This window comes from Schizosaccharomyces osmophilus, chromosome 2, assembly GCF_027921745.1.
Source record: "Schizosaccharomyces osmophilus chromosome 2, complete sequence".
In the NCBI taxonomy this organism is placed as follows: domain Eukaryota; kingdom Fungi; phylum Ascomycota; class Schizosaccharomycetes; order Schizosaccharomycetales; family Schizosaccharomycetaceae; genus Schizosaccharomyces; species Schizosaccharomyces osmophilus.
The window spans coordinates 1,816,801-1,830,515 of record NC_079239.1 but is presented as its reverse complement, the minus strand read 5'-3'; the positions used below and the strand labels follow the sequence as shown (position 1 = coordinate 1,830,515).

General features: G+C 39.4%; 6 protein-coding genes and 1 non-coding gene across 7 annotated transcripts; 4 read left to right on the top strand and 3 right to left on the bottom strand.

Moving 5' to 3' along the window:
* Positions 1 to 116: 116 nt before the first annotated feature.
* On the bottom strand, positions 117 to 1,122 carry bsd1 (NEDD4 family-interacting protein-like protein; the record flags this gene model as incomplete). Its single annotated transcript, XM_056182125.1, has 3 exons — positions 117 to 590; positions 704 to 1,048; positions 1,105 to 1,122. The coding sequence occupies 3 exons, from the start codon at positions 1,120 to 1,122 to the stop codon at positions 117 to 119; spliced, it is 837 nt and encodes a 278-aa protein (XP_056038780.1).
* Positions 1,123 to 2,077: 955 nt separating this feature from the next.
* tbc1 (tubulin specific chaperone cofactor C, GTPase activating protein Tbc1) lies at positions 2,078 to 2,972 on the bottom strand (the record flags this gene model as incomplete). The annotated part of the gene is made up of 3 exons (XM_056182124.1): positions 2,078 to 2,245; positions 2,317 to 2,882; positions 2,942 to 2,972. The coding sequence occupies 3 exons, from the start codon at positions 2,970 to 2,972 to the stop codon at positions 2,078 to 2,080; spliced, it is 765 nt and encodes a 254-aa protein (XP_056038783.1).
* A 929-nt stretch (positions 2,973 to 3,901) lies between these two features.
* On the top strand, positions 3,902 to 5,395 carry SOMG_03332 (transmembrane transporter; the record flags this gene model as incomplete). The annotated part of the gene is made up of 1 exon (XM_056182123.1): positions 3,902 to 5,395. One exon carries the CDS (start codon positions 3,902 to 3,904, stop codon positions 5,393 to 5,395), a length of 1,494 nt encoding a protein of 497 aa, XP_056038782.1.
* A 543-nt stretch (positions 5,396 to 5,938) lies between these two features.
* Positions 5,939 to 7,067, top strand: SOMG_03331 (mitochondrial carrier, 2-oxoadipate/2-oxoglutarate; the record flags this gene model as incomplete). The annotated part of the gene is made up of 2 exons (XM_056182122.1): positions 5,939 to 6,004; positions 6,252 to 7,067. The coding sequence occupies 2 exons, from the start codon at positions 5,939 to 5,941 to the stop codon at positions 7,065 to 7,067; spliced, it is 882 nt and encodes a 293-aa protein (XP_056038785.1).
* A 618-nt stretch (positions 7,068 to 7,685) lies between these two features.
* On the bottom strand, positions 7,686 to 8,421 carry rps502 (40S ribosomal protein S5; the record flags this gene model as incomplete). Its single annotated transcript, XM_056182121.1, has 2 exons — positions 7,686 to 8,187; positions 8,312 to 8,421. 2 exons carry the CDS (start codon positions 8,419 to 8,421, stop codon positions 7,686 to 7,688), a joined length of 612 nt encoding a protein of 203 aa, XP_056038784.1.
* A 636-nt stretch (positions 8,422 to 9,057) lies between these two features.
* Positions 9,058 to 9,129, top strand: SOMG_20183. The gene has a single exon. It is a non-coding gene; the product is annotated as a tRNA-Ala (tRNA).
* Positions 9,130 to 9,651: 522 nt separating this feature from the next.
* shd1 (cytoskeletal protein binding protein Sla1 family, Shd1) lies at positions 9,652 to 13,452 on the top strand (the record flags this gene model as incomplete). The annotated part of the gene is made up of 2 exons (XM_056182120.1): positions 9,652 to 9,885; positions 9,937 to 13,452. 2 exons carry the CDS (start codon positions 9,652 to 9,654, stop codon positions 13,450 to 13,452), a joined length of 3,750 nt encoding a protein of 1,249 aa, XP_056037321.1.
* Between the last annotated feature and the right edge of the window lie 263 nt (positions 13,453 to 13,715).

Genomic DNA, 13,715 nt, shown 5'->3' with positions numbered 1-13,715 from the left:
CTCAAGGACAACGAAACAACAATTATAACTTAAATAGAAATAGGATGGAATAGGAAGAAGAAGGGGGATGCAAAACGAAAAATGTGAGTAGAATTCTCGAATGAGTATGGTGAACATTAAACAATAGCTTCAGGCGCCACATTTTCGGGATTTGTTTGTTGGATAGCATTCTTTGTCCGGCGGATGCGAATAAAATTAATAGTGTCTACTAAGAAAAAACACCAACCGGTTATTAAAAGAATGCAACCTATCAACTTTTGGTGTGGTAATTCATCAGAATCATCTGAAACATCGTTACCATCATTTTGCAGCATTCCACTTTCAACCACCATATTGTATCCTCTTTGCAATAGGGTCATGGTCAAGCCGATCTGCGATCCGTAGCGACCGGAATGGGTCGCAGACAAAACGTAAGTGACAAGAAAGCCCACGAAAGGAAATATAAAAGATACTAGAGCACTCCAAAAAAAGGCAATTGGTGAACCAACCGTCATTCCATCGATGTAAATTTCGTTGGTTCCAAAGCTCGGAACCACCATTGTGGTGTCCCAATAAGGCGGCGCAATATCAGCTGCAACTTCTTCATAGGTCTAAAAGTAGTTAATACTCATTTCCCTATTTTCACGACGAGCTTTTTTTATATCAAATAACAATCATGAACATGAAAAGACTGCCCACGAAAGTAAAAGGATAGTTAACTTACAGGAGGTTCTTCGTTCTCTTTTTCAGGCTCTGCAGTTGGTTTAGCAGAAAGGTTGGAAAAGACGCTGTCGACATAGTGGGTTCTGGGTTGACGGGAAGTTGAACTTGAAGCAGCATGTGGTGAATGCGGGGATCTTCCATCTGAGGATATATTTTCAGAAGAAAGATGAGTTTCTGATTCTACAGCATCTGGTTCTGTGTCTGTAGAGTGTCGTGGATTTTGATATAAAGGAGCTCTTTCATCGGATTCAATATCATCCTCTGGCGGATGAAAAGCTGCAGAAAGAACATTTCTACCAGAAGATGTATGTTGAAAGGAATTGATTTCCACTGTTTCGGTGTGCGGCTAAATGGAAAGTCAGTTAGAATCTATCATTTTCACATAAGCTACAGTTCAAATACCTGTACTTCGTTTGCCATGGATTTTTAAAATTATCAATTATGTTACACAGTTGTAATGCAATTTTCAAAATATGAGTTGGTGTGCAGCAATTCTTTCTGGTAATGACTGGAAGCTTCTGAAATGGTTAAGGAACTGTCGAAAGTACCTTTGAAATTATTTGGAAATCGCTTAAGTAACAGGTGATCTTTCTGATGGCATATAATCATAAGGAGGTTCTGATTAGTAATGTCACCTGTTTTGGTTCTCTCATTAAAGATGGCATGTACGCTGTTCAATACCTGTTTGGTAGATCGATAAAAAAAATAGAATTTACGACCAAGATTCCGATTTTAATCTGTATGTTCGGTCTTTAACGTTCCAATAGAGAATTCTTGAAATCTATCGGTTTCTTTTGTTGAATCGCCTTTGAAGATAGTTTATATTTTCTATTTTGTTTACTTTGTGTCTTGTTTACTTTTCGTATGAATCAAAGCTTCAACATATAGTATTTCGTTATATGCTCATATTCTTTTGCACCGTAATGTCTTCGCTGAACAAAGCACTCTTTGTGGCTATTATGAGACTACGAAGTGCTACATGTTACATGCTGGTCGTTCCTTTATTTACACTTTTTGTTCTTAGTTCTTATCAAAAAACAATAGGCAAGAGATGTGATTGTGTTTTGCATAGGAAATAAATAAATAAAATTCAAATAAATTCAAAACATAGAAAACTGAAAGAGATGGAGGTTGCTGAACGATTGCTCTTTCTGTTTAGTTTTTGAGAAAATGAAGATAGAAAGCTTTAGGGAGATGGTCCAAGACACTGATTGGAATAGAATGTATTGAAAAGAATGACTTTCATGACAAAGACGGTAACGGTTTGTTCTTGAAGACTCCTACTTTACGAAGAGAGTTTCCTAACGAACAAGTAGAGGGTAAAGAGCTTAGTGGGGTTCGTCTAACGGAAATATGCTGTGCTTGGTGACAAAGATTATGACCTTATTTGATAATTGGGGGATGGTTCAGGTCGAGCCCAAGAAAAATCCAAAATGGGATGTGCACTAGGATTCTTGAAGATGATATTATTACAGCCCTCTAAAACAGGCGAAGTTTGGCAGTGCAATTCAATAGAGAGATGATTGGATTCATGTAGCCGAAACTAGCTTTGTTAGCGAAACCACAAAAAAAAAAGAAGAAAAGAGGAATTTCCAAGTGTCGAAGAAACCTTACCTGGTGACTAGAGGCATATAACCGAGAGTTTATTAACTGAGAAATATGGAGGGATCCTTGAATGTTGCGAAAGTGAAAGGTACAGTCATTTGACTCATTGATGTGAACAGTAGAACAGCTTGGAATGTGAACATTGCATCCTCTTAAGCCTTGTACAATTAACTTGATTGGCCTTTGCTCTTGATTATCGAAAAAATTACCATCTACGGTTTCGTTGGACAGATTTGACAAGAAAAGAGTCTCATTTTCGAATCGTTTGAGCTTTGTATCTTCACGTATTTGCTTGCCAGTGATTGATTTTGTTTGCTGCTGCACATGGTTGGATCGATGGAAACGAAAAGGAGGACGAGGTAGGATTTCAGAACGTGTTTCATGTAACCGTACGATCAAGTCAGAGAGTTGATCCATATATTTCATCCTGTCATAGGGTGCCAACTGTTCTTTGTCTTCATTGAGTATGTTAGTCATTTTTGAGACCTCCTCGGATCGACTCTCAAACCATTTCGCTTTCTCCTCCCGAGTAGCATCCGCTCCTGGCTTGTCGTGATATATTCGTTGCAAAAACTCTAGGTTATTTCGTTGTTAGTATTTGACGAAATCTTTTAGTTGTTGATCTACGCAATACCTTTTCGCAAAAGCACAAGCTCTTCTTCCATTGTATATACTTGAAGTAAAAAGGGTTTCAATCAAATTTCACAAAACAATAGAGGAAGTATCTTAACTGCAGCTTCATTTAGAAAGGATAATCCAACAAAGATGGGAAGAAACCAACAACAAGAACAAAAGCTGAAAAGCTAAAAGTTAAAAAAAAAATCTCACCTTTTTCGTAGAAAGAACTATGGAAGCCAAAATTTGCTAGTGAATCGTCGGTTTCACAATCGTTTTAAACGGCATAGACGATATTGATATTCAAGGAATGAACGGCCGCTCCATTATTTTTAAAATTCCCAAATTTTCTCTTTTCTGTTTGTATAGTACATCTCTAGAAAAGGTAACAAGAAAAATAAGAAGAATTGTCATACTAGTAGCATAGTATGCATATCTTTTGGATGGGTTCTTTACGCCTTGGGTTCAAGTGTAGGCAAATAATCAAATAACCATTGCTTACCTCCAAAGAAGGCAATGAAGGACTATTCTATGTCTTTAAATATACGCAGCTCGTTTTCTACGTTGGAAACATGCTTTTCAAGGAACTTTTTTGAACGCAACACCAAGCACTGTTAGCAAAAAGTCTTTCCAAATAGAGTACGAAGAAATAAAAATAGTGAATTCTGATAATTGATGAACTCCTTATCGTTTGTTTACATTTCTCTTTTTTTACTCTAAGCGACATCTGATATTGTTAATCGCAGATAACGTTTTCGTTTCGGGTATGTCGTTTGGAAATATCTAATGACAATCTATGTGTGTAAAATTGTACTTGTGAAAAAAAATTCTACTTCTTGCTTACCCATCATCTTGCACTTGAAGCTAGGCTCTCTAATCATTAGAGCTAATTTATCAAAGTATAAAATATTTAAAATCATTGCCTCCAATTGGGGTCTTCAAGTAAGTAAGCAATTGAAAACTTCAATTTCACGAAAAGATGGAAAACTCGCAAGAGAATGAAGGGGTTCTGTTGAGCCATCGGCGGCATATGGTCGGATCAATGCCAACGAGACGAGCATCTGCTTTCAGTCGAATTGAAAATGTGGAACCTGTTGCTGAGAATATCGAGTTGCAAACACTTCCAAACAAGCAAAAGCAAAAGCAAACGCAGGTCGAGGAGGTTTCAACCACAACTGAAGCTGGAATGTACTATTTTGAAGAAGACCCAAATATGCTTCCTCCAAAGCGCTCAATTGCTTTTATATTAATCAACAACCTTATGTGCGAAATGACTGCAACTACAGCCTTACCGATTTCAGCAGCGTATACACAATACCTGGGTGGAACGGACGCATTTTCCGGTCTTGTAATTGGTATTCCAACCCTTGTTTCGTTAGCATTTATGTACCCAATGCTTCTTTTCGCAAATCCAAAATCTGCTCATGGGTATACGCTCTATTTCCGACCCTTGCTTATATCTTGCTTTTCACAAATTATTGGGCACATGCTATACAGCTTGGCATATCGTGCTCATTGGGTCTATTTAATTTTGATTGGACGTATGTTTAACGGTATTGGGTTTACGATGTTTTTGTACCACAAAAAGTATTTAGCCGACAAGGAATTTGTCGGAAGGAACCGATCAACCTTTCTTTCGACTTTGAATATCCTTGCTCAAACTTTGGGTTTCATGTCAGGTGCTTTTATAGGAGGTGTCTTGGCTAAAGCATCCCGAAACAGTAAAAATCTCTACTGGAATGAATACACCGCTGGCTCCTGGTTTATGTTGATTGCATGGGCTGTGTATATGGTATTTTTGAAACTGTTTTTCAAAGAGGTCTTACCAGTAAATAACAGGGATCTAACTCAAAGAGCGGAAGCAAATCAAGGTCGAGGAATCCGCTTGTCATTTGTACAAAAATGTTTTGTGGTCTTCCTGTTTTTAGCCGCTTTCTCTTGTTATTTTACCGTCATGGGATACCAAACAAGTATTCCTATTTATGCGAGTAGAGCGTACGACTACAATCCCTTTCAAACAGGTAATTTCTTAGCACTTTCCTCGCTCGTCGTAGCGCCTTTTATTCTGTTTAGCACGCTCTTATCCAGATGGCTTGAAGATCGCCAAATTATGTTACTTGGTGTTTTATTGGGAACTATAGCTCTCGTCGTGCATTTGATTTTAGATGCTGTGCACAAGCTTCCTGTTCAGCCATACTTTGTTATTTATTCTCTAATGACCTTTGGTTTTGGTGTTGGCGCTGCTCCGTTTATGTCTCTTTCCTCCAAGCAGCTTCACCCTAAATTTCAAATCTTGGTGAGCATCGTTGTCCAAGTCGGTATCTCTTTGGCTGACACTGTGGGCGCTATTACGGGAGGTGCCATTTACAATATAACAACAGTCGGTTTCATTGCAATGAATTTGGGTTTGGCCGTGTTGGTGTTGATTGCATTATTATGTCTATGGAACTCAATCAAAGAGAAAACAACCTAAAAATTCCGCGTCCTCTACTTTTATTCATTCACTTTCTTCCATACAATAAGTTTTCCTTTTTTGTTTCTCAATTATATTTTTTGTTTATGGAATAGCATACTTCTTTGATAGCTTGCAAAAATTTTCATTGAGCTCACAGTTATTTTTCTACCAAAAAACATGCTCCCAAGCTGTAGCTGTTTAAAAGTAAGTCAATATTTCAATTTCATACAATACATTATTATTGTAATTATATTCTACAGAAAGCCTTTTTATTACGACCTTTTCGTGTCGTAAAGTCTTAAAAGAAATCCTTCTATCGCATACCTTGGAATTGGTTTGTTTACATGTTCAAGTAACATGTTGCTCGATAAGGCAGGAAATTTTCTTCTTTAAAGAGACTAAGGACATCGTCGCTTATCAGTTTTCATAAGGCAAATTGCGGAAACATACGGGTCTTATCAATGTGTGGACTTGATCACCCATCCCGAGTCTCACTTAACTTGACTTCTTCCAACCACTTCGACATCAGCTTTCGAAAGGTGGACTTAGCCAACTTTCCAAATGCCTTCTGACGATATTCCATTCCCTGTGACTTTTACCGCTGGTGCTGTTGCTGGTATTTCTGAGGTATGTAATTTGCGATGAAAGCACAATAGCAAACAGATAGTCTGATGGTGAAGTAGGATAGTGGACCTATACAGGATTATAATCTGAGGAGAGATGTCCCATCTGTTTGAAACACTTGGGTGAACTGAGCTACATCAATATCAAATCTTCACTTTCTTCTGTCAGAAATTTCAAGGTGCCTTTACACTGTAGTTTTTCCCTACTGTGTGCTTTTGTGGTGTCTATAGGGCTTGCTCTAACTTGCTAGGTACTTTCTTTGTATCCCTTGGATGTGGTAAAAACACGTATGCAGTTGACTGTCGGAAAATCCGAGTATAATGGAACTTTTGACTGCTTAAAGAAGATCGTCCAAAAGGAAGGAGCTTCTCGTCTTTACCGTGGAATCCTACCTCCTGTTATGATGGAAGCTCCCAAGCGTGCTTTGAAATTCGCTTCCAACGATGCCTATGGGAAATTCTGGCGCAACTTTTTTGGAAGAAAAGAGAATACACCCGCCCTTTCCGTACTTACTGGTTCATGTGCTGGTTTCACTGAATCTTTTGTTGTCGTCCCCTTTGAATTAATGAAAATCCGTCTTCAAGACGTCAACAATGCTTCCAAGTACAATGGAACATTTGATTGCCTCTCCAAGGTGGTTAAACATGAAGGTATATTGGCTCTTTACAATGGTTTCGAAGCAACTATGTGGCGTCACATCGTTTGGAATGCTGGTTACTTTGGTCTTATTCAAAAGGTCCGTGGTTCTCTTCAACCCGCTACGAATAAGACTGGTGAAATGTGCAATAATCTTATTGCTGGTACTATCGGTGGTGTCTTTGGTACTTTTCTGAGTACCCCATTTGATGTCGTCAAATCCCGTGTACAAACTGCTCCTCGTATCGCCGGTCAAGTCCCCAAGTACAATTGGGCTTTTCCTGCTCTTTTTACAATTACTAGGGAAGAAGGCTTTACTGCTATCTACAAGGGCTTTATCCCCAAGGTCCTTCGTTTGGGCCCTGGTGGTGGTATTCTTTTGGTCGTTTTCAACTCGGTCGTTGGTGTATACCAAAAGTATATGGTTTAGACATACTGTGGAAGGATTCTCGTTGTTATCCTCTCATATCTCTTTTTTTGTTGCCTTGAAACGATTTGTTTTCTTTTCCAGTTTATTTTTGTTTCAGTTCATCACTCTTTTTTATCCCCTTATGTATTTGAAAAAAAAAAAAATTTGGGCTTTCTTTTCTGTCTACTGCTCTTCATTTAGAAAAAAGAAAAAAACATAATTTTCGTTATGCCAAGCCGAATTTGGCAAAATAAAACCATTATGTTTTCCCATAACTTATAGACTTAACGGCGGAAGCATACAACTAATAATACATTAATTCCCTCACATAATTATGTGTTAGTTAGAGAATATCCACGCTGAACGATTGATTTTTTGTTAAACTCCCATTTATGAAGAGCAACAACATATTCAACCCTGTAGTTTTCTTCGTGAAACAAAGTTGGCATGAAATATAGTTTGTTTTTTCTACTTCTACAACTTTTCAATGGTATTGTTTTTGAAAGAAAATTTTAATTTACAACCAGTGGTCGGTTACCAATGTGTTACAAGCAACTTAGTCAAATACTTTTTTCCAAGCAAAACGTAGACTGTATTATGACTAAATAATAATCCTCCATACCATAATGTATGTGTTTTTTAACGGTTGCTCTTGGCAACACGCTCAAGTTCATCCTTCTTCTTGATGGCATAAGAGTTGGAAGAACCCTTGGCAGCGTTAATGATTTCCTCAGCCAAGCACTCAGAGATAGACTTGACGTTACGGAAAGCAGCCTCACGAGCACCAACGGTGATCAAAGCGATAGCTTGGTTGACACGGCGAAGAGGAGAAACGTCAACGGCTTGACGGCGAACTGTACCAGCGCTACCAATACGGGTGGAGTCTTCGCGAGGACCACAAGCGGCAACGGCGTCGACCAAAATTTGGAGAGGGTTTTGGTCGGTCAAGAGGGCAATGATCTCAAAAGCGTGCTTGACAATACGAGTAGCCAAAAGCTTCTTACCGTTGTTACGGCCGTTCATCATCAAGCTGTTGGCCAAACGCTCGACGATGAAGCAACGAGCCTTACGGAAACGCTTGGCTTGGAAACGGCCAGCGGTGTGAGGAAGAGGTTGACCATTGCCAACAGTGATATAGTCACTAAAACAAGAATTAGTTTTTTTTATTTATATAAGAAGTTATCTCATTCGAAATCATCGGAAAAGGGGTACAAGTTGAGAACCCATTTTTCACGACGCCATTCTACTCATAAAAAAGCACTTACACCAAGGAAATATCCTTAACTTCAACACCCTCAAAAGGGAACTTGTTGAACAACTTGATATGTCCTGTTTCGTCTAAGGAAACATCTTGGGGAATGATGGAAGCCGCCATTGCAGTATTGTTTCGAGCAAGAGAACAGTGGTAAAGTTCTTCCTTGTTGTGTGTGACGGTTCATTAACCAGTAGGGTAGGGTTTGTGAAACTGGCTGTTTCTCTACGTAAGTAACGACGTTACTTTCTGGTTTTGTTTGTAAACATGGCTGTAAATGTCAAATATAATCGATTCATTTCATTTTCAAGTAGGAATTGTTTAACTTTTTTAAACACTTGGATTTGTAAAAATTTAAATTGGAAAGTCGAAAAAAGCATGTATTCAAGACAAGAGCTAAACATAGACAAATTGTTATAGTAGGAACAAGTCTCTGTATCACAAAAACAAAGAAGAACGTAACTTTTATAGAAAGTTTGATAAAAAAAACCACAGTTCGCGGTTAAATAAGAACCCAATTTATTTATTTTTTTTAAAGCCTTGCTGTTAGCATAGGTTATTCATAGTATGCACTACTTGGGAAGCAAATCTGCCACTACTTAATCACACTCACGATGGAAGGCTTCCTTTTTTTTTTTTTTTGCAAACCCGTTTATTGTTTGGGAAAAAAATATAGCGACTATAACATCAAGGTATCAATTTTGCCAATGAAATTGGTTACTAAATATATATCTATATTTATAAACTCTTTCAAGTTTCGGGCATATGATGCAGTGGTAGCATGCTCGCTTTGCATGCGAGTTGGCCTGGGTTCAATCCCCAGTGTGTCCAAATTTTTCGTAATATTTTTTGTTTACGAAATTATGATATATTAAATGCATACATTCGTGCCAATGTATCTTTATTTTTACAAATATTGTCTAAAAATGTAACTAGTTTACAATCAGGAAGTACTCATCAATTCAATTAACAATCAGCAACTAAACACATACTCCTTCAAAGAATAGCGGGGTCTGATAATAAAGCAATGGCAACACGCGAACGTCACATTTTTTTTTATTTTACTTACTTACAATGATCCATTAACACAGTAGCTACAAAAGGTTCCTTTCTTTTCCATTCTAATTAATATCATTATTTATGCTGTTTATTAATGAAATGATGTAAGTCTCAGTATAAAGAATACCAAAAACTAAAATGCTATGTAAAATTACATTCAGAGGATTAACGAGACATTAGATAATGAATCCGCTGGTAAGAGGTCGTCACCCAAAGTCAACGTCGACTTATATCTTTTTACCAAGATTCAGTCCTTCTTTCAATTAAAGCTGTACAACCTCTCGATTTGTCATAATGGCAAATTTACCAATCATAGGTATTTACAAGGTTTTGTACAGTTATGAGCCGGAACCAATCGATCCAAATGAACAAATTCCAGAAACAGAACGAGAATTGTTCATCGCGGAGGACGAAATTATCTGTCTTCTGCAAAAAGGTGAAGATGATTGGTATTTAGTCAAACGAAACGTCAATAGTCCTGACAAAGATGAAGAAACTGGTATCGTTCCTTCGAACTACATTGCTGAGGTATGGATGCCAGTCTTATTCTCAAGGCAACAAAGTACTAACTAACTTTAGGATGAACCCTCAGCAAGGATGAAAAGTCTTTATGATTATGAAAAGCAATCAATAGATGAGGTTTCGTTTCCAGCTGATCAGGTGTTGGATGCTTACGGAAGCATTGACGAAGATTGGGTTTTGACAAGATACAATCAGCAATATGGCCTTGCCCCAAGGAATTATCTTGAACCTTCAGATGCATCTGCTTCTACATCGGCGCCAAGTGTCTCTGCTCCACCAGCACCGGCTTCTGCTGTGGAGTCTCAACCACGACCTTCACCTTCGCAGCAAACCCGTCTTCCTCAACAGCAAATACAACAACCACCACCACCACCAATACCTCCTATTCAGTCACCTACATCCGCTTCCTCTCCTCCTCCACCACCTCCTGTCCCTCCATTACCTCAAGACTATTCATCACCATCATCTAATGTGGCTCCTGCCGAAGAAGAAGACTTGTCCGACGTTGATGAACCTGATGACTATTATACTTCAAACAGAGAGCAAAAGGTTCCTCCTACATATACACTACCACAGACCGAGACTTTACCACCACCGCCACCTCCTCCTGCACCTGCCGGACCTGCGAAGTCTGTTTCTTCTCCACCACCACCCCCTTTACCTCCCGTACAGCCTCCAAGGCCTAGCGTAAGCACTTCTACTGCTACCGCGACTTCACGACGATCCAATGTACCTTCCTCTCCCACTTCTCCATCAGACGCTTATGGAGATCCTGGTCGACATATTAAACTTCAGCCTGGAAGGGTTCAAGAAGAAAGCAATATGGATAACAATATGTCCTTTGATGATCCTGCTTATAGGAAATGGGAGGTTCGTGAAGTAGTCGGTAAGAAGAAGAAGCGTACTGGGATTCTCGCTATCAATAACAGATCCGTCGTACTTACCTTCACAAAGAGCATGGAAAATGCGGAAATCTTTTCGGTTACCGACCTGATAAATTATTCTGCTGAACGAAAGCACGTTTTTGTTGAATATAAACGAGATGAGGGAATTAGCTCCTTACATTTGCATGCTAATAGCAATGGAAATGCTGATAGCATCATTCGTACTTTAGGCGACGTTGCTGGATCCACTAGAGCAGCTGGTCTTCGAGAAATTGCTGAAGCTAGTGGCAAACCTATGCCTAATCTGCCATCTGATTCTGCCTTGTACAAGTTGAACGAGGCTTCTGAAAAATCTGGTGCTAATGGTGGAAGAACTGGTTTCTATGAAGCTTCCACTGTATACAACAGTAGTAGGTCACCTGCTGACGAAGGAACATCGGCTGCTCCTTCGGGTGCCGAAAAAATGGGTACCATTGTTTATGGATTTGAAGCCGAAGCCCCTGATGAGTTGACTGTGAGTGTAGATGATCGAGTTGTTATCATAAATGATACTGCTAGTAGTGATTGGTGGAAGTGCCGTTTAAATGGTAAAGAGGGTGTGGTTCCAGCCAGTTTCGTCAAGTCAGATGCTTCAATTAATGAGAGGTCTGCTTCCAAACCTTCCACTGGAAACTTATCGAGAAAATCTTCTCGACACGAACAAAAAGAGGAACCAAAGCCTGAAAAGAAGGATACTCACAGAAGATCTCGTAGTCATTCTGTCGTCAAGCCTGATGTTACGAAACTTCGTACTTGGACCGACAGAACTGGTGCTTTTAAGGTTGATGCTGATTTTTTGGGTTTTAGTGATGATAAAATTCACTTACATAAATCGAATGGTGTGAAGATTTCTGTACCAAGTACGAAAATGTCTTACAAAGACCTTGATTTCGTGGAGCTTATGACTGGCAAGAAGGTTTATTCCCGTTCTGAACGGCGCAAGGAAACACATAAGGAACCCCGTAGTAAACACGCGAAAGAAAATGATGAGGATATTCCTCCACCACAGCCTGCTCGTCCTCAAAGCAGACCAACTTTAGTTCCTCCTATTGGCACCGAAGCTAAAGATAAAATCGATGTTATTGAGGAGAGACCTAGAATTACATACGACTGGTTTGACTTTTTCCTTCGCTGCGGTGTTGATTTCACTGTCTGTAACCGCTATACCCGTAATTTTAACAATGAGCATTTGGATGAAACATGTATTCCTTCTTTGACGCCTGAAATGTTGCGGACTTTAGGTCTTAAAGAAGGTGATGTGATTCGTGTCATGAAGCATGTGAACGAACTTAATGGAGTATCTTCTAGCCCTGCTGTTTTAAGGCCTTCTGTCGCAGAAATGAAATCTCTGTCTCCATCTTCATCTACTCCTGAAGTGCAAATGCCACAGCCCACACCCTCCAGGGCTTTGAATACCGAGCCTGCGATTGCGATGAATCAACAATTTGAGGATGATGCCTGGTCAAATAGACCTATTGAAGAACCTACTATCAGATCGTCTTCAGTTCCTCAACACAAAACTCAACTGGAATCGGATATGCAGAAAATGGGTTTGTCCGAAAAACAAAAGATTTCTGAGCCTGCTCCTCGTCCTTCATCGGTTCCAACTGCAAAGGTTTCTGAAAAGAAGGTCGAAGATAACGAAAAATCATCTCAGCCATCTCTAGCACCGCAACCTACCGGTATTACCATTCAAAATGCTTATTTTACAGCTCCACCCCCGACTTATTCAGACCCTTTTCAATCCCCTCTGTACGTCCAACCAACAGGGTTTCAACCACCTGCCAGTGCTTTACCCGCTCAGACTACTGGCTTCCAAGCTCAAATGCCAGTATTATCTATGCAGACAACTGGACATCAACAGCCGATGGATTATATAGCTTCTCAACCTACTGGCATCAAGACCCAGCCAACTGGATTTCCTGCTCAACCTACTGGGATGCAATACCAACCAACTGGCCTGAATAGTCAGATGACGGGTATTGCAATGCAGTCAACTGGAATGCAATATCAACCAACTGGGGCTATGCCTCAGCAGGCTAAATCCGTAATGCCTCAAAGCACTGGTCAACAACATGATATTATGTCGAACATGCAAGGTCAGAGGATGGATTTGGCATCTCAACCAACCGGTTTACAAAGTCAGTATACTGGTTTTCAACAACCTCTCACCCCCGCTCCTATGCAACCGAGCTACGGGTATAATATGCAACCTAACCTTAATGACCAGTCAATGTATTATAATGTTGCGCCCACTCCGTTTGCATATGACCAACAAAACATGTACGCACCTATGGATCAACAAGGATATTATGGAACAGATATGCAAGGTCAAATGGGGATGCAGCAACCTTATATGCAAAACTACTATGATCCTTCACAACAAATGGCCTATGGTTATGATACCAATGGGTATGATGCATACGGTGCTGGATATGGATACGGTCAGCATTATGGGGGTACGCCAAATGAAATATCAAATGATCCAGTTTCAAATCCAGGCTTATATATGCCTTCAGGCTACGAAAACATGCAGCAGCCATCTGATTACTATCAACCTTCTTTTACTGCAGTAGACCATAACGAAAATCCCAATGCCAGGAAAGCGAGTATAACTCAAGCTACGCCAGATAATCCATTTGGATTTTGATGTTCTTTTTTTTTGATGAAAATATGATCATTTCCTCAGTCACCGTACATACATAATGTCTTGTACTTTTTAAATTCTTCTTTTTGTTTGCAAGATAAGATATAAAAATAGTATATTTATGTAGTTAGTCCTACGTCCTTTAAAACTGAAGCTTGTCAAATAAACTATTGTATAACTTTTGCTGCCTAAATGATTATGAGATTCTTTCTCATTGTAAAGTATACATTCTTTCTGTTTCGAGTTACTCAGGTGCTCATAACGCA